Source organism: Microtus oregoni, unplaced genomic scaffold, assembly GCF_018167655.1.
Source record: "Microtus oregoni isolate MIOR12 unplaced genomic scaffold, Mior012 000004F_ref0000308, whole genome shotgun sequence".
NCBI lineage: Eukaryota > Metazoa > Chordata > Mammalia > Rodentia > Cricetidae > Microtus > Microtus oregoni.
The window spans coordinates 48944546-48964815 of record NW_024543063.1 but is presented as its reverse complement, the minus strand read 5'-3'; the positions used below and the strand labels follow the sequence as shown (position 1 = coordinate 48964815).

At 51.2% G+C, this 20270-nt stretch overlaps 1 protein-coding gene across 2 annotated transcripts in view; it reads left to right on the top strand.

Annotated features, from left to right (window-relative positions):
- Bean1 (brain expressed associated with NEDD4 1) overlaps nt 1–13989 on the top strand; it is a 42265-nt gene extending 28276 nt beyond the window's left edge. The window contains exons 3-5 of one of the 2 annotated variants that reach the window (XM_041650225.1): nt 6567–6827; nt 9930–10080; nt 11863–13989. In XM_041650225.1, coding sequence (XP_041506159.1) covers nt 6567–6827; nt 9930–10080; nt 11863–12196 — 746 coding nt within the window. In that variant the 3' untranslated portion in view covers nt 12197–13989. Of the gene's footprint in view, nt 1–6563; nt 6828–9929; nt 10081–11862 lie in introns of both variants that reach the window. The other variant, XM_041650224.1, reaches the window with a different exon arrangement.
- Nucleotides 13990–20270: the final 6281 nt, after the last annotated feature.

Sequence of the window (20270 nt, the reverse complement as noted above, 5' to 3'; positions counted from 1 at the left end):
CATGGCGGTACCCACCTGTCACCTCAGTACTTGGGAAGCTGAACCTAAAAGATGTGAGTTCTGGGCCAGCCTGGGCCACACAGTAAGATACAACATGATGTCTTGAAGTAAAATAAAACAAACAAAAACCCCGTAAGACCTGATGAGCTCTCTTTGATCGATATTCACACTCCGCCTGCTTACACGTGTCTGTGAACCTTATAATTAGACTGGAGAGTTGGGTGGGTGATGGACAGAAGGGCAGACCAATGGGTGAGTGAGACGGACCTAGATAGAGCAGTTCCTTCATCCTCCTCCAAGGCACACATGGGCCGTGAATCACTGATTGCTCTTGGTACCATTCTGGTGGCTCCTAGGCTTCCCTTCTGAGCTAGCCCTCCCTGGGTAGAGGGAGTGACAGACAGAAAGGGTAAGTGCCCACCCTCCAGAGCTGCAAACTAAGGCTCCTTGGATCACAGGTTCCTGAACTGTAAAGAGCAGTTTGGCCCCAAGCCCTGGCTCTATCCCTTTGACCAGCCCTGTGCCTCTTAAGTGTACAGAAAGACAACACCTGCCTCTAGGGATCACAGCCCAGCTTAAACGAGCTAGACCTCTGTGCAGAGAGTATTTTGCCTGCTTGGCGCATGCATAGAAAATGTTCATCCTGGGATAGCTACAGTGCAGTCAGCAATTGCAAGTCGCCCACGGGTCCCACTCTGCAGTCCAGAATGTCTCCAGGTGTTCTGGAACCGTTCCAGAGGTGACCATCCACAGAGCAGTGGTTCATGGCCCAGCCCTGTTCAACTGCTTCTTCCGTGTGTACCTGCCTGCTTGGTATCTCACCAGCAATGTTCTGCTAACTCAGCCTGAGTGAGCCTGGGTCATAAGCTGACAACACAGAAAGTAGCCCAGATGAGGCCCAGCATCATTTCAGGAGAGATTTTCCTTCACTAGAAATTATGGGCTCCCAGGACACAGCACCTGGTATCCATAGACCTTCATCTGAATGTCCAGCAAGGGAACTTTGGCTTCCCATCGACTCAGATCCCCTTCTGTGGTGCTCTGCAACCTTGGGGGGGATGTTTAATCTCCCGGTGGCTGTTTCCTTACCTCTCACCTAGGGACCCCATCCCTGAACTAAATGAGATGGTCTCGTGGAGCCACACAGTAGGTCCTCAGGAAGCAGCTGCCACTCTTGCCGGCCCTAAAGGATGGTGACCCATCAGGAATCGTGTACATGGTGAGGTGGTGTTAATATGGTCATGAGCACATTGGAGAAGTTGCCTGGAAAAGAAGTCAGGGGCAGAGACAAAGCTGTCTTTTTCTTCTTCTGTTCTTGCCGCCGCTGGTGCAGGAGACAGGGAGGCAGAGGTTTGAAGGGGGGCTGTCATGGTTTTGCTCTGCAGGCAAATTTATCTTCTTGATAAAATGGCCCTGCATTTGGAAATGGCGAGCCTTGCTCCCATAATTTAAAGCAGAGCCTCCTCTGTGGGTGATGGTGACTGAGAGATTAATGTCCCAGCCAGCCACGCAAGAGACACTGGCGCCAACTGGCTTTATCTGCGGGCATGGGAGATGATGCCCTCTCCCACCCAACCCATGATGAGCCTGGAGTCCGCAGACAAAGCATGGCTCTCATCTCCTGCCGTGGAAGGTGGAGGGAGGGACAACTTCAAGGAGCCCCATGGGACTGACTCCTTGTGGGCAGTAGGATCTTCACACTGAGCATAGAAGACAGGGCATATATACACACACGTGCACACACACACACACACACACACAGACACACACACACACACATACACCTCTGTCTACAGCCTAGGCGCCTGCAGCCCTGACAGCAACAGCTTTCTAGTATTGTGTGCATCTGCTTTAGATCAGGGTGTGACTAATGTGTCCCCAACGTTCCCCACATATGGGTTCAGAATGGGACAGTCTAGAGCCCTACTAGGAGCACGATTCTTGCCCTCAGCTCTCTGCCCCCCTTCCCCCCCCCCCCCCCCCCCCCCGTAGCTTAAGTCCCAGACACCACAGTCTCTGCCCTTGACTCTGAAGGTGAGAGCAAGAGCGCCACCATTGGTTTAGGAGGGACAGCATGGCGTATTGTATCACACTGAATGATTGATGGCTCAAAGCTAGATTTCATAACTGGCTCTGGGCAGCTAAAGTCATTGCATGGAGTACCGCACGGAAAAGGATGCTAAGACTACCAAACGGAGAAGAATCATGATCGATTAGTAGTGCCTGTCACTGGCACAGACACGGAGTGGTGGAAAGCATGCTGTGGATTTGCTCGAAGTTGAGGTCAGACAACAGAGTTTTAAAATTATCCCTTTGGGGTGGCGGTGGGTGGGTGGAGGGGTGTTTCATCTTCCGTCTGCATCTTGAAGAAAAAGAAAAAAAACAATAGCTGACAGTTAAAATGAGAAGTTGGCACTTTGTCTAAAATTCAAGCTGTTAAACAGAAGAGAAACTGGATTCCAGCCTAAGGGAAATCAGAGAGCCAACCAAGTCCACCGCAGTTCATTCCGTCATCCTGCGGATATTTAATGAGCATTTATTATGTGCCTGGCCTTTGACCAGTGCAGATTCAGTGAGTCAGGCAAGGCAGATGGGAAGGAAGTCTGTCTTCAAGGGGCTAACACACTAGTAAGGGAGCCCAAGGACACAATGTCATAATAAATAAGTAAACAAATGAGTAAATGAGATTTGAGAGGTCGCAGTAAGTGACATTTGAAGAACACACATTTTTTTATACGCTCTGTGGCTGGGTAAAGTTACTCTTCCCTGGTTGTGTGTATGAGGCAGCTAATGTTATAAAATAAGAGGTTCCTTTAGCTTACGATTTTGACAGTTCCAAGTGCAAATACCATGGGGAAGCCTTAGCCACTCCTTGACTGCCCTGCCTCACGACGTGGGTGACAGTGGTGGGGAACGTGCATTGGTGCACAGATCTCTGGTCAGAGCAGAGAGCCCTCAGTGACTAACAGATCTCACATGAGGCCTCACCTCCCAAAGGTCCCACATCTACTGGTAATACCCCTGGATCCCCAAATTTGGCGGTCTCTGAGAGGGTGGGTTTTAAGGGGAAATCTAAAGACCGAGAAAGAAGAAGCCTTTGTTCCACCTTTGGGGGTTGTTGTGATATCCTTTTGAATATTAATTTGCACAGATGTGTTTTCATTTTCCTGGCATATGCCGAGGAGGAGACAGCTGGGTCATCTGAAATCATGTTTAGTCATTTGGGAAGGACCAGGGTGCTTTCAGAAAACAGCCAATAGCGTGCACATGCCCGTGAGCAGCTTATAAGATTCTCATCCTTCTGAAACACTTGGTGTTATATATCCCATCCTAGTGAGTGCGAAGCCAATCTCACTGTGGCTCTGATTTGCACTTCATCACTCTCTCTCTCTCTCTCTCTCTCTCTCTCTCTCCCTCTCTCTCATTTGTAGCACAAATTATAATTGGTCTTAGTAATAAAAACCTGGAGTCAGATATTAGCAGGTGAAAGCTGAAAGATCAGAGAATCAGAACAGTCAGACACTAATTCTTACCTCTTTGAAATCCTCAGACTGAATGCAGAGTTCCTGTCTCCTCCTGTCTTATCTTCCTCTCTCCGCCCAGCCATATCACTTCCCATCTCCACCTCCCAAGTGCTGGGATTAAAGGTGTGAGCCACCACCACTTGGCTCTGTTTCTCTTCTAGGCTGATTCAGTCTCGTGTAGTGGTGGCCTTGAACTCACAAAGATCCACCTGCCTCTGCCTCCCAAGCACTGGGATTAAAGGCGTGTGCCGCTACCACCCGGCCATGGCAACTCTTATAACGAAAACATTTAATTGAGGCTGGTTTACAGTTCAGAGGTTTAGTACATTAACCTTATGGTAGGAAGCATGGTGGTGTGCAGGCAGATACAGTGCTGAGAGGGAGTGAGGGGTTTATATCCAGATCAGCAGGCAGCAAGAGAGAGGACGTGACATTGGAAGCCCTGAAGCCCACTCCCAGTGACACACCTCCTCAAAGGCCACCCCTACTCCAACAAGGCCACACCTCCTAATCCCTGCCAAGTAGTGTGACTCCCTAATGACCAGGCACTCAAATACATAAGCCTGTGGGAGCCGTATCAGCAAGCTCTGGGTTTGATTGAGAGTCCCTGCTCCGATAAATAAAGTAGAAGATGATAATGGACAACACCCTCGGGTTTCCACATGCTCACATGTGTGCGCGCACACACACACACACACACACACACACACACACACATACACACACAAGAAATGGGGGCCAAAGAGAGGCATGCATGCCCAGCTAGGACCATGGGATGTCCATCCCACCAGGGGGGATTTTATTTTATTTTATTTTTATTTTTATTTATTTATTTATTAAAGATTTCTGTCTCTTCCCCACCACCGCCTCCCATATCTCTCCCCCTCCCCCAATCAACTCCCCTTCTCTCATCAGCCCGAAGAGCAGACCAGGTTCCCTGCCCTGTGGGGAGTCCAAGGACCTCCCACCTCCTTCCAGGTCTAGTAAGGTGAACATCCAAACTGCCTAGGCTCCCACAAAGCCAGTACGTGCAGTAGGATCAAAACCCAGTGCCATTGTTCTTGACTTCTCAGCAGTCCTCATTGTCCGCTATGTTCAGAGAGTCCGGTTTTATCCCATGCTTTTTCAGACCCAGGCCAGCTAGACTTGGTGAGTTCCCGATAGAACATCCCCATTGTCTCAGTTTGTGGGTGCACCCCTCATGGTCCTGAGTTCCTTGCTCATGCTCTCTCTCCTTCTGCTCCTGATTTGGACCTTGGGGTTGTAGTCCGGTGCTCCAATGTGGGACTCTGTCTCTGTCTCCTTTCATCGCCTGATGAAGGTTAATATCCAGGAGGATGACTATATGTTTTTCTCCAGGGGGGATTTTAATACTAAACTTCAGCAATCAAAGTGTATCAGGCACAGATAACAGTGACACACACCCCTACTGGTGATGAGCAAATGCTGCAAAGCTCCCGGTGTGAGCCAAAACTGCTGCCCAGTGTGTTCCAGACCCAATTAAGCTCCCCCATTCTTCCCTTACCCACTTGTCCTTGCTGGACACTGAGTGTGGTGGGGCGTTAGGGTACGTGCTGGGAAGGAATTTGAAGAGAAAAGCAGTCACCGTTGAAGGGAGGATGTAGAGACCCTCACATGGATTAAAAGGCTTTTCTGCAGCTACCCAGGCAGGTCACCATTCAAACTCCACTTGTTTGCCCCGCCCAAGACAGAAGCCTCGTGCCTCCAAAGCAACTAAAACCCTCTCTGGATCCACTCACACCATACACATATTAGGCACCTTTGATATACCCGGCCCGGTTGCTGGCTGTAAGGACACAAAGGGTTATCAAATACAAGGCCTGGAAACCTCCTACTGTTCTAGTGAACAGGTGCACCTAACATGGGCCGTGGGCAGACAAGTGGAAACCCCGCTCAGAACAGGGTCCGGGAATGCACTGGCTTCCCATCATGCTTACCATGCCTGTAAGGTCCAATAAGTCTGAGAATCCGTGCCCCACTATTGTCCAGAGGTTGGGGATACACCTCAGGAAAGGTCCCCACCAAGGGCCAGGGATGCTAGAGAGGGACCTCTGGATGCAGGGGCCATATTTCCAGATCAGCTCTGCCACACAGTAAGTAGTCAGCTATGGGATGGACTCTCAGCATTGAGCCCCATCTGCCTTGATGAGGGATACCTGCACCCCACCCTCAGTGAGCTGGAGGAATTCAGTGGTACTCACTAAGATGATGGCTCTCCCTGCACCATGTGGCAGGTACCTGTGGCTGCTATGGCTGATTTATACCCCTCGCTGAGACCCTTGCCCCAAGTCCTTATACTCTGCCTTACTAACGCTGTTAATAAAAACTCAGAGGCAAATATTGGGGTGCAACCTGAAGACCAGAAAAGCAAAGAAGTCAGCCACTGGTTCTTACCTTGACCTCAGTCTGAAAATGGTGATCCTGCCTCCAGGAATCTCAGAATAAGACTGAGACTGGGAGCTGCCTCCTCCCACTTTATAATCCTCTCTAGTTCTGGGATTAAGGGCATGAACCACTACTGCCTGGTTTCTACGGCAAGCTAGTGTGGCTACTGGGATTATTGCTACCTGGTCTGCAAGGCTGGCCAGTGTGACTGTTTTACTTTTCTGATCCTCAGGCAAGCTTTATTTATTAAAATACAAATGAATGCCACTACACTTACCCCTTCTCAAGACTTTGGTAAAGCTGTTTCGACCTGACATCTTTTGGGAAAGATTCTTGGGATTGAGCCTCTGCTCTGCCTTGAGCAGGTCCATTGCCCTGTCTGGGTTTTCCTATCTGTGGCTAGTGGGGCTTCTGGAGCAGAGGTCCAGAAGAAATGAAGGAAGGTAGCCTGCACACACCAGAAGCCCTTATAGTGCTCCCTTCCCCACATCAGGAGTGACCAAGATGAAAAGCCTGATCCTGACTTTCCTCCATTTATTTAGGGATAAATGACTCCCAGGGTGGCAGGGTTGAAGGAGGAAGGTGTGTGGCAAACATGGGACCCAGCTCAGTGTCCCTTCTCTCTGTCCGCAGTAGCACGATACAACCGCACCAGCTACTTCTACCCCACCACATTCTCTGAGAGCTCTGAGCACAATCACCTGCTGGTCTCTCCGGTGCTGGTGGCAAGCGCTGTCATAGGTGTGGTCATCACCCTCTCCTGCATTACCATCATCGTGGGAAGCATCAGAAGGGACCGACAGGCCCGGATCCAGCGACACCACCATCGCCACCGCCGCCACCATCACCACCACCGCCACCGCCGGCGCCGACACCGAGAATACGAGCAGGGCCAAGGTGAGCTCTGGCCACTGTGACTGACTTAAGGAGGTGTCTGGATGGGGGGTGGCTCTGCCATGGGATCACAAAAGTATCCCGGTCCACTATCATGTCCTCCACATCATGAAAGGCCTGTAGTCTACCAAGAGAAGGACTTAGGGCGAGGCTGAAGGCCAGGTGGAGAGTATGTCATACTCCTCAGCCACTGTCACTGTTCGTTCATGCTGTGCTGACAGAGGTTCAGCTGGCATCTGGATGCAATGGATGGATGGATGGATGGATGGATGGATGGAGAGATGGATGGAGGGAGGGATGGATGGATGGATGGATGGATGGAGAGATGGATGAATGGATGGAGAGATGGATGGGTGGATGAATGGATGGATGGATGGATGGATGGAGAGATGGATGGATGGATGGATGGATGGATGATGGATGGATGGATGGATGATGGATTGGAGATGGATTTGTGAGTAAGCAGAGGTAGGTGGGTAGGTGGAGGATAGGATGGATGGAGAGATGGTTGGCCAGTGGGTGGGTAGAGAGATCGATAGTAGATAGATAAATAGAGAGATGGGTGAGTAGAGATGAGTAAGGAGAGATGAGTAGAGAGATGAAAGGATGGGTGGGTGGATGGATGAATGGATATGGGAAGAGATGGGGGGATGGGTAGATAAATATAGGGAGAAGTAATGTAGATGGATAAGAAAGGGGTGGGTGGGTAGGTGAGTGGATAAGTGGAGACGTGGATGAGAGGAGAAATGAATGAGAGAAAGACAGACAGATGAATGAATGAATGAATGAATGGAGAGAGGGACTTGTGGGTGGAGTAGGCCAGCAGAGGACTGGGTGCATAAGGGTTAAATGCATAGACCTGTGGATAAATGGATGGAAAAATAAGGACGATGGATAGACCAGTGGGAAAATAGATAAATGGGGAGCAGGAGGGTGGATATATAGGTGGATTGAGTGGCAATGCTTGCTTGAGAGAGATGGACTGGGTAAGGGTAGAAAGATGGATAAATGATAACTGAAGGCCCAGGCAGAGCGTGGTAGGATGAGCAGGTATATACATAGATGGGTGGGTGGATGTTGGAATGAACGATCAGTGAAAATCTATTACTGAGAGCCCACAAAGAAAAAAGAACACATTATCTCAGGGTATCTTGTCACACAGTGGAGACTATGGGGCAGAGGGACCAATCCTCAGAGTGTCTATCATGTCAGAATTCATGACCTTTTATAGAACATGGCCACCTGACTGTCTCATTCCTGATGGAGACCACCCATGATCTAAATGAAGCAGAAAGGTCCAATTCTGAGACAGTGTTCCACGGCAGGAACAAGGCCCACAGGAGTCTGCACATGGGCAGCCAGGGCCACTACCCAGCATAAAGCCCACCTGCCCCCAGTTGGGAAGAAAAAAGGCGGCTTGGTTCATAGGGTGTGGGGCTCTGAAGAGTTTCTCACTGTCGCTGAAGTGTTGTGTGAGACCTGAAAGGCCTTCCTTATCCAAGGCAAGAAGAGCCTGAGAGCAAGGAAGAGCCAGCTGGGGTGGGCCACCTGTCAGCAGTTAAGGGCCACCTGAAGCTGACACAGGACCGGCGGATAAGATCACCTGCGGATACCTGGACCTTCCTTTGCATTATCTGATGCAAAATTCTCCTCGGTCTTGAGTCGCTAGCTCTGCTCCTCACCCCCGATTTGCTGATCCAAAGTTGAGATAGGAGCAGTTGAGCAATGGACCTGGGACCGTCCTCTTGCAAGAGGCAGATTAGAGATGTGAGTCCTGGTTGCTGATCTGGGTGCACTCGGACCCCCACACAGTCCTCAAGGGGCACCTGTGGGCTTATGGCGAGGTCCAACAGACACTTAGGTGCCAAGGGCCATTCAGACCTAGATGTTGCTCCTCTGGGAAAGTCTAGAGAGAAGCAAGAAGCCAGACCTTAGACAGAGCTGGGAGGGGGTCATCTGTCACAATGGAAGAAAGATAGATGGCCAGTTAGTGACATGCTCCGAACTAGCTAAGATTAAGAAGAAAAGTCAGCAGGTTTGCATGGAGAGGCAAGGCCCCGAGTTTTCATGGACAGCCATCCCAGGCCCCGAGTCTCCCCAGGGGCTAAGTTCTCCCTAGCAGACAAGAGCAGAGCTCAGATCAGGCAGACATGACCGATGCTCCTATGAGGAGTCCAGGACCACTTTAACTATCCCTCACCCAGGATGGTGCTAGGTAGACCTCATGCCCTCCTGCTCCTCCCACTCAGCGCCTCCTGCCTCCTCCATGCACCTGGCATTGCTCCTTCAGCACCCACCCTTTCCCTGTTGCCCAACTCGAGGACAACAGGGACAGCTCTGGCGGTGCAGGACCCCAGCTCCAGCACCCCGTGGCCCTGGCCTAGCTTCTCTGTTCTGCTGTTTCTCTCATCTCTCCTGGCTGTCTTCTCCTACATGACTCCAAAGCTCCCATATTTCAGCCGACACCCTGAAAGGGGAATAAATCTCGGCTCAGCTCCTTTGCACAGCCCGTTATTGGGTTTATTTTTTTCTAGTAGAAAAGTAATATGCACTTATTGTAGAAAACCTTAAAAATATAGGCAATGTGGAGGACAGAATAAGGGTCATGACCTGCCAGATGGGCGGAGCCGCCAATAATGAACGGATGTGTCTGCAATATATTCCTCTGAGTGTTTTCTCGGTCCCCGTGAATAATCCCGGAATTGGACCTGTGCGATGGTTCCTGATCTAGATTCTTGCATTGCTGTTGGACCGAGAGTAAGGAGAAGTCTGTATGGGGAGTGGGGACTAGTCTCTGGAGTCACGTGTGTGCTGAGCACATGTCTCTTCTCCCACTGTCGTGTTCTAACTTATCAAAGCTTAGCCCACCCCGTGCCAAGGCTGCCCTGGGCTAAGCTGTCGTCCATCCTGGAAGCTCGTCAGGATAGGTCCAGCCTTGTCTCCTCCCTGTGACTCAGCCCCCAGTGCCCACCTTCTGGTGGTGTTGCTCAGGAGGGGCAGCTGTGCCTGGTAAGGGGGTGGGGTCATGTGGGGACTTCCGAGCCTCAGACAGACTGCTACCGTGAGGGAAGTCCCTATCGCTGCCTGTGCTTCTGTTCTCTACAGCTTCTGGCAGTTACATGCACAGCCATTCCAGCCACAGGATGCCCTACGCCTGTAGCCCTGCCGAAGACTGGCACCCACCCTTGGACATCAGCTCTGATGGCGACGTGGATGTCACAGTGCTCAGGGAGCTGTACCCAGATTCTCCACCAGGGTAAGGAGGCCTCATGGTAGGAAGAGAAGTGGGCTTTCTGGATCCAAAGATCTCCCACCCACGGAAAGAACCTCAGCTCCCCATGTGTAAATACAAATGGATTCCAGTGGGCATGGTTACAGCCTCTGCTCTCTGACTAAGCAAGTCCCCTTGAGGATGGACATGACTCAGGAAATGTCACCAGGAGGGACTACAGAGACCAGCTGGGATGCTTCAGGCTGATGAGTGGTGGGGAGGAGAGTCTTGTAGATTTGGGGTAGTCTCATGACAGTTTTGGGGAGCCCCTATAAGTCCCTCCAGGGATCTCCCTGGGGATGGGAATGGTGGGATGTTCGAGATCATGACCATAGAATTGGTGTCCATTTAGGGGGGAAATCTGTGGTGCTCCCAGTTGTGACCCCCGGAATCCATGCCTACCCTGAGATCAGTCTTTCTCAGACATTTCAGGGGCAGCCACAGAGTCCCCAGGCTTGGCTAGCCCCTATCATCTGTTGGGTGTCAATGGTATGCATGCAACCCTGCATTTCCAATCCTGTCCCTGTCTTCTGCACCCTTTTGCCTTAGGTCATCCGGGTCCCAATCTCAGTTATCCCAGGCAGGGGTAGGCTATCATTAGCCTACCCCTGTCTGATATGAACCTAGACAGCTCTGACTCACAGAGACCCCCCCCCACCTCCTCATAGACTCCATCCCTATGCAGCTCCTACATCAATCAAAGTAGCCCCTGTTGGCCCTGTACTTTATATAGGTCACAAGGACAGAAGGGCACCCTATAGAGCCCAGTTCCTTCCCCATATGGGCTAAAGCAGCTGAACTCCTTGGGGGACAAGGGAGGTGGGCTTGTCCTCAGGGCACACCCTTTGGAGCTATAGGGTTCTGGTCCCACTCTGAACCATGTTCACAACTACGCACAGTGCGTTCTCCCCACCAAGAAAAATCCAGCAAATTAGGTGGCCCATCCTACTCTGCACAAGGAAATAGACCATGGAGCCTGAAGGAGTTACGTCTACTGCTCCAGGAGACTCAGGGGCAGTGGTGAGGGCAAGGGAGGAACTTAGAAGGAAGCTGGTTGGACACTAGGCCTCTGCTCCTCGAGTGGGGCATCTAGAGCCCCAGATTCCAAGCCCCCTCCACTGGGACAGGAATTATCATGGCCAGCCTTCACTAGGGCATCCCTGTGAAGTGACGGTGTGGTCACCATCATTAGAGCAGGGGGTCAGAGTCCCATCACCTCCCACTGCAGACCCTGTGTCTGGCAGACATGTCATTTCCCTCCCACCAGGGGAGCTAGGAGAAGCAGCAGGTGCTCTTAGCCCTACAACAGTGGTTTCAGGGGCCCCAGGGGCTCCTTCCTAAACCTCAAAGACAGCAATGGACACATTTCAGGGCGTCCTACCTGGCCTGTTCACAGTGCCCAGCCTGGTCCTAACTAGGGGCTGCTCTTGCTCCAGGGAATCTAAAACCCCGAGAAAGAGAGAGAGAGAGAGAGAGAGAGAGAGAGAGAGAGAGAGAGAGGGAGACAGAGAGAGAGACAAAGAGAGAGACAGAGAGAGGTATAGGGACTCGCTTGGATTCACGCGGGATGTGAGGTAAAGTTGACGCAGGACCCGTGTCTCAAGGGTGTCAGATCGTCCTCCCTGGGGACAGGTGTAGTCTCCAGCATGTGTGAGGCCGGCCACCTTCCACAGTGAGGGCAGCGCCTCAGCACACAGAACGGACTCTTCCACTTGCCCTAAGGTCTCGGGATCCATAACCCCTGAGTGAAAACCTCTTCTCTCACAGCTATGAGGAGTGCGTGGGACCAGGGGCCACTCAGCTGTACGTCCCCACGGATGCACCGCCACCTTACTCCTTGACCGGCTCCTGCCCCACACTGAATGGCGTCCTGGACTCAGGCAGCAGCCACAGCCACCATCAGCGGGAGCAGAGGACCCAGGGCCAGAATGGCCTCCACACTGTCTCCATGGACACGCTGCCACCTTACGAAGCTGTGTGTGGAGCAGGCTCCCCATCTGACCTGCTGCCACTGCCAGGACCAGAACCACAGCCAGCAAACTCCCAGGGCTCAACCACCCCAACCCAGGCTCCAACCGGCAGCCCTGAGAGGATTGTGTGAGTGACCCAGCCAGTAAGTCCCACTGGTCCTTCAAGGCTACCCTATCTCCTCCGGGCACACAGGTGCACATACAACTTGCGCACACGCATATACGACTACACACATACACTGGCATACTCTAAGTACACACACAGACACATACCACACACATAGAGACACCTGCATAGACACAGGTCCCACTATTACAAAACTTACCTGGGAAGGTTTTCTTTAGAGGAAGTGTCCCCCATCTGGTGTCTCTCCCCCGACTCCAGCCTTGCACCTGATGGTAGTGCCTCTCTGAACAGTGCTGGGCAGAGGTGAGGTAGGAAGCCCTACTTTCTTCCCTCTCCCCAGCTTCCTATAGGCTGTGGCCACAATCTGCTTCTCCTGCAGAAACTGCTCGGTCCACTTGCTGCCACAAGCCCTACCCTGGGGCTTGTCCCACTGGGAGCTGAGACAGGTCCCAGTGAGGCCCCTCTATGCACTGTGCCTATCTTTCAACTCCAGGGCAGAAGAGCCCCAGTGTCACCATCCCGCCTCTTACAGGGTGGAGAAACAGGTCTGGTGGCTTAGGCATGACCTGGAGGTCCTCACAGCCCATTGAGCCCCTTGCTGTCTCAATGTCCTCAGCGTGGCGGTGCTAGTGGGTCATCTCAGACACCCACCCCAAAGTACAAGGGGAGCACAGGCCCACAGGCATGTGTCATGGAGGAGGGTCATGGTTCTTCCCATGCCCATACCAGGACTGGGAGTTCAAGGAAGACAAGGTGTGGATAGTCTCATCACAGTGCTACCCAGACACTACTCTAGGCACAGAATGGCCCACTGCTCAGTCAATGTCCAGCCAGCCCTGGCAGCCTGAGCCTGAGAGTGTTCAAGCTGCTCTAAGAGCCAGTGCTGACATCCGGGGTGGCAACTCACGGCTGGGGACTGAGTTGATGAATTCTGGCCTTGCCTCTCTGGGACATATGCACAGACAAAAATAAAAGGAATATGGACCCCATGGGGGGAAAAAAAAAACACCACGCCACTCTGAGAAGACTAGTGTCTGCTGCCAGCATCCTGTCGCAGAATGAGATATGTGGAGACAGCTGGCTGGAGAAGGTTTCAGATCCTGGCCTGTGAACTCCAGCAAACTCCATCAAAGACTATATAAGGTGACAGAGGTGATCTTTGAAGACCCAGCTTGCCCAAGGTGATGGCTAAGCATCTTTGAGGAGTGTCCTGCTGGCACTGCCGCTGGCAGGGAGCAAGACACCCAGCCTCCCCCACTCCCCACCTTTTGTCTGTCATTTATCCCGAAGCAGCAGACCCCACCCCATTGACCCTCTTCCCACATCTCAACCTCTCCAACGAAGGGCTAAGAAAATCCAGCAATCCCTTTCTTAAGCAGAGGGTGACAAGAATGGCTACCTTGAATTCTATTTTCTATAGAAATAGCATTTATTCTGATGCAGAGCCGAAAGGGACCCAGCCACCGTTCTGCAGCACCCTGTGAGCAGCCTGCTGGAGTCACAGTCTCCACCTGGGAGAGGGAACTGTGTTTACAAGCAGTTCTGCCCACCTTGCTGGCGTTCTGCTTTCTAGGCAGAAATATGTCTGTTGTACTGTATCGCCTTTCAGATGCACCCCAGGGACAAGACGCTTTTTAAGAAATGCAGTCTGTTTCTGTGGCTCTGGAAAGTGCTGGGGGTGGGGGGAGAAAAACCATCCCTGCCTACTCATCATGTCTGAGGGATCTACAGAACAGCTTTTCTCCTTCCTGGATCAGGCTGAATAAGCAGCAATGTATCTTTACTGAGTTCAAAATAAATACATCGTATCAACAAAGATGCAGAGAGAAGTAACTTTCAAAGATGTGCACTGAGGCTCCCGAGGGCTGCCAATTGAGAGGAAAGGGACCCCCTAAATGGAAGTAATCTTTAATCTGCCTCTGAATATTGACATGCCCAGCTGGCTACGCCTCAGGTTTGAGCCAGTGAGGCCAGGTTGTGCCCGGGTAGCCAGGGGTGTTTGTGTGGTCAGTTTTATAGGAGTTCCTTTTGTGTTCCTCTGCTTTTATTTATCAGTTTTGTTTTTGTTTTGTTTTGAAACAAGATTTTTCTATGTAACCCTCTGCTTCTCTAGTTCCTGGAGACACCTATTAGTCTCGCTAGCCAGGTCCCCCAAACCTCCTGCCTCCACCTCCCAGCCTATGCTATTGCATCTGGCATTGTCTGGGGTACTAGAGACCTGAACTCACGCTTGCTCAGCAGGCACTTTGCCTACTGGAGCCAATTCCCCATCCCCCTTCTTATGTTTTTGTGAAACGTGGTGTAACTTCTCTGAGGCCTGTCTGATGTCAGTGTGAACACAACGAGCCACCAATTTCAGGGCTTGATTCCAAGCACACCAGGTACCACCTTTTAGCCTTCTGTACTCCAAAAGCTTATCTTGCCAAGGAAAATAGGAAATGGCATTCAGACAAAAATATGCTTTTTGCTGCCCTCTGCAGAAGTACTCCCCTTTCTCATCACCCTTCAGATGGAGGCTTTGCCTGGTGACCTCTTTACAGTAAGGAGCCTGACTTCCTTTCTTGAACATGTTTCCCTTTCACTAGAATTTCAGTGTCCTAGCATCAGCTGAGCCCCCAAGATCACGCCCTGAAATTGGGGTGTCATCCTACACAAGCGGGAGGGGGGGCAGTTGTGAGATGGACCCACAGGCACCTTCTGGAAATTCCATGTCCCTGCTGGAGAAATGTGGATCTGCCGTCCAGCACTGTCCACACTCAAGCCTACACTGCCACCTGCAGGCTCCCTGCCGCCACTGTTCCTTGTCACAGAGTCCACCCTAGAATGAGGAAACTCCTGCAGTGGGACACTCAGAGTTGTATGCTGAACTTGACACTTGGATCCTGGGCTTGTCTTCTGCCACTGAAATGTTCTGTGAGATTGAACCTGTTCACTCCCTTTCTAGAGGAGACTCCCTCAGTCCCCGTTTCTGGGAATTCCTGTTGGCTCTATATGCAAAACCCTTCCCCTCTGTTCCCCCTCTGTTCTGTATGTTACAATGTTCCACTCTGGGGCTCCTCCTCCTTCATGGTAATGGTTCCAGCCACTTGCGGACTCCCACCCAGACCACCCACCTACACCGACACTCATTCTAAACACATCCACACACTCCATGGGCTGTGGGCATCATGCTCGAGACTGCAGGATCCTACAAGGAGTCTGACTTCTCTCTTTCCAGAAAACAGACCTTGGGAGAACAGCGGGGTGTCTGGGATCCCCAGGAGATGGAATGCGATGGTCCAGCATCCAGATGGTATGACGGAAGGAAGCAGGACCAGACCCTGGAGCACAGCCATACTGTCCAAAGAACTGGTTAGGGACATAGCCTCAGCACAGCGAAAGGAGGGGAGGGAAGCCTGCAAGGATTGGGGCACCAAGTTCTATCCCACTGGCGCGCCAAGAGACACGGCACACCATGCCTTGAAATCAGGTTTCCTCAGGTGACAGACCTGTGTCTCTCATACCTGACTCGCAGCAGCACCATTTGGAGGCATCCCCTTCACAGAGTGTTGGTTCCTGCCAAGCAGGCTCTGTGAGCAGAGGAGGACTTCACACCGGGAAGACACAACTGTTGGCAGTGACTGAGTCATTACAGATGGACACAGAAAGGGGGAGAACAAGACACTAGTAAGGCTACAGCTCTCCATGGCCACCTCGTGCCACATCCACCGTCACCGGGTTAAGCCTGCACTCACACAAACCAAGTCTGTACAGCTAGGGTATCACACACACACACACACACACACACACACACACACACACTCATACGGCACCATTGCTCAACTCTCACCTCCCAGAGCTTCATACACATTTACTCAAATAGCCATACTAGTAGCCCTAGCACGCAGGGCTCCCATCTGCACACACTCACGTAGCCCACACATGTGCCCAGGTGTTCCCATCTGCATCCTCCAACGCTAGCATGGTTGACCAGGGACTGGACATGAGCAGGAAGGCCACAGCTTTCTCATCAGAGGGAGACGATCCAGTATCCTTGGTTCTGCTCTGCTGAGCTGAGTATTTCCCAAGCCCAAGCTAACTCTCTGGAGCCCGGGAGCCCTTTTCCAGACAAGGCTAGTGGACCTGAACTTGAAGGCTAGGCACACCTTGGCCCACAGGGCTATAGCATAGCTGTGGCTGCCCAGGGTATTGCCAAGAAATCCCAGGGTGACCACCCTGTTATCACAGCCTCAGCTACAAAACTGCCACACCCAGTATGACACCCCAGGGCCTGAGGAGTGACTGCAGGGTAGCATAGGTGGGTATCTATTGAAGGGGAGAGCTTGACCCCCCTGGCAAGGCTCTGAACGCCAACCATCACCCTCCCCTTTACTCAATTGCAAGAGGCAAAAAAGAATAGAATACTCAGTGGTTCATGTAACTAAACTGTCAAGTGATAAATCAGACTTCAGGCATGGAGGATCCAGAAATTCCAAGGACATGGGTTGGTATACTGTCTCTCTGGACTCTGACTACCACACTGTCTCCATTCTTCCATTGGGAAAATGGCAGTAGATGTCCCATGTCTGAGCTGGTGGTTCCAGACCCAAAATGAAAAGACACCCCCCACCCCCTGCCAGAAAGCAAATATAAATATCTCACAGAAATCTGAATGGCCTGAACAGGACTCTCCTGGACCTCTAAGAGGCTGTGGCTGTGGCTGTGGGCAAGGCAAGGGGGTCTCTGGTTATCTCTGACCAGAGGACATGTGCCACTCTAGGGAAGGTGAACCAGATAGTCTATCCTGGGATGGGTTTTCTAAAAGAGAGGATGAGATAAAGAGGGCTATACACACTCACAAGACACCAGGCTTTAGCCTGTATTCTCTACCCTACCCGTCATCCTACGCACCAGGTTCAACCTACCACTGTACCCATTGGCCCTCTCCACCAAGCCCTACCCATCGTGGCTCTACCCACCAAGCATCCGTCTCAGTGATCACCAACCAGAGGTAAACGGAACCACAAGGTGATGAGGACAAACCAGGAAGGCAAGGCAGGGGATGATTGCTGACCATAGCCCGTAGCAGATGAAGTCAGAATCAGCCTCTAGCTAGACTAGACTCACTAGGCAACATTTTGAATTTATCCTGACTCTTACACCCAAGGTTTCTCTTTTGGGGAGTGGGGAAGGGCACCGTGCCCAGAGAGGCTCAGTTCCAATATCCATCGTGCAAGGAAATAATCAGACTCTGCGTTAAAACCATTCTATGAGTTGTGGGTGTGCAAGACCCACACAAGAAATACAGCCACCCACAGTATTATACAGCTCCGCTTCTGAAGAGGAACAGACATTTGGGCAAAGGCTAAGGCATGGACCTGTGACGTCACACAGGGCCTGAGGCTACAGTCCAGGGACCATCTCCTCCCTCAGGACTATCTCGCTGGGACTCTTGTCTCTTCTCCCTCCAGACCCTCCCTTTCTGGATTGTTCCTGAGTGTCTTGAGTTACTTACCTGAGACCAGGGGTCCAGGATCAGGGCTGGTCGCTCTCCAGAGGGGGATCCAGCACAGAGCCCAACAGGGGTGAGTGAGACTTTGGAATGGAAAACCTGTAACTGTATGTAGTTCTATTTTTAAAGAAAACCGTCCTTCCCCTGGTGTTATGCATGAGCTTGATTGACAATTAAGTGCCTGGTCTTAGACCTGGAACCCTCTGCCCAGGTGGCACCTTTAACTAACTCTCCCTCCCTTGAAGGTCAAGGACATAGGTTGTACAGTGACCTTAGGAGCTGTTGAAAGTGAAGGTTCCCCAGTCTCCAGAGACCAAAGCCGTCCTTGACTATCCCGTGTCCCACCTCCCTGCTAATCCCCATTTGTTCCCCCAAAGCTAAGCACATGGACAGCCAGTGAAAGCAGTTTCTCTCGAGGGCCCAGAAAACATAACAAGTTCTCTGGACAAGAAATACACCAGGCGGGGCTGGAGAGATGGTTCAAAGGTTAAGAGCATTGCCTGCTCTTCCAAAGGTCCTGAGTTCAATTCCCAGCAACCACATGGTGGCTCACAACCATCTGTAATGAGGTCTGGTGCCCTCTTCTGACCTGCAGACATACACACAGACAGAATATTGTATACATAATAAATAAATAAATATTTAAAAAAAAATACACCAGGCTGCAGCGGACCAATGTGGAGCGGGGCGTCAGACCAAAAAGCTGCCATGAAGGAGCAGGACACAGAAGGCCAGAGGGGAAGTTCAGGAACCATGCCTGGTGTTTTCACCCCCGCACCCCTTCCAGTCCAGCCTACCTTGGAGAACTAGAAGAGATGAGCAGCCGGATGGGGTCCCAAGTGCTGGGAACTAAAATGTCTGCCTAGGTTCGGGGAAACAGTTAACTCCGTAAGAAATCAAAAGTAAACAAGAAACACCTGAGAGGGAGGAAACTGAGTCTGCGGGTTTGCGAGGTCTGGGTTAGTGACAGGCCGCTCCAGCTTCCTCAAGAGCAAATAAATCTGCCTGGAGCCAAGGCATGAAAGAGAAAGACAGGAAGCCGAATGTGGCAGTGCGTGTCTGTAAGATACCCGGGTGCATCTCAGCACTCACGTGGAGGCCAGAGAATCAGTTCAAAACCAGCCTCAGCTCCATACTGAGTTTGAGGCCAGCCTAGCCTGAGTGATATGAAACCCTATCTCAAAAACAAGACTCATTTTACACGTCTCTCCCCTATATGTACCCGTTGGCCCAGAGACAAGGACTAGAGCCCTGCGTATCCCCATCTAGAAGCCTCCCATTCTCAACTACAAAGTTTCACGGTGTTGGACAGGTACGACTTTAAATAGTGAGACAGACCAAAGAGGGACTCCCCTCCCATCCAAAGATGGTTGCATCCTAATCCCAGAACCTGTGAGTGCTCTACCTTTCTTACTGGTGGTCAGAGCTGTCAGGGTTGGATCAGGCATTTCTAGGTTCTTGGCCTCTTAGCCAGAGAACTCAAAATAACGTCTCGTGCCAATTTGCAAAAAGTTAAAAATAGCAAGTAACTTTAATCAGACCGAAGAGATAGTAATAGATTAGGAAGGGACGCACTGTCACGAGTGAGGAGACTCAAGGCTCCGACTATTGTACTATTGTTTGGGGCTTCCTTTTATGGTACCCAAACGAATGAGGCGTTTGTTTCTAAGAGGCAGAGTGAGGATGGTTCTGTTTTAATTCATAGGTTTGGTCATCTAATCCGCTTTCTGCTGCGCATACCCCTTCCCGTAATGTATCTGACTGTCACCGTGCACACCCTGTTACGCAAAGGCATAAGGCGGTAAAAATAGAGGATTCTCCCAGAAAGCTTACTCCAGGACTCAGTTTTGCCTTATCCTGCAGGTACACCCAAAACCAGTTGAGGTCAGATCAGCCTTTCTATTCTTCGTACCAGAACACACTGGAATATATTTGAATAGAAACTGTCTAGTTGTTGTTAAGGGAGGAGCTTATCCCATTGTTTCAAGGAGAGTGTGTGCAACCTGCCCCAGGTGGTGAGCCAAGGTTGCTACTAGCTACCTGGTTACAGAGGGAGGTGTATTGTACGTGCATATAAGGAACTAGGTTTCCCGTTGTTATTTGAAGAGGGGGTGCCTTGCCTAATCCGGAAGAGCCCCACATTACTGAACTCCCCCTAGATTGCCTGTTTCACCTTACCCAACCAAGGAGCTTTGAAAACACAGTTGACTTGAGGACCTTAGGAAAACACAGGATTAAACAGTGAACCCAGATTTGATTTCCAGCACCCACATTCAGTGGCTCACAACCACACGTAACTCCAGCTCCAGGGCATCCAAGACCCTCTCTGTCCACATGCGGGGTACCACACAGATACGCTGCCATATACATAATTCAAAAATCAAAATAATTTGTCTTTATCTAGGAAGTCCAAGAGGTTGGAAGTACCATCCATTTCTGTCCCTCCAAGAAGGCCAAACGCCACTTGCCTGCTACTCAGTCTGAAAGATGCAGGAGGCAAGAAGCAAAGGGACCTTGCTTGGCAGAGGGTGTCCCAAATGTATTTGGCCACAGGTCATTTTTCACAAAGAACTGTTTAAGAAGTGAC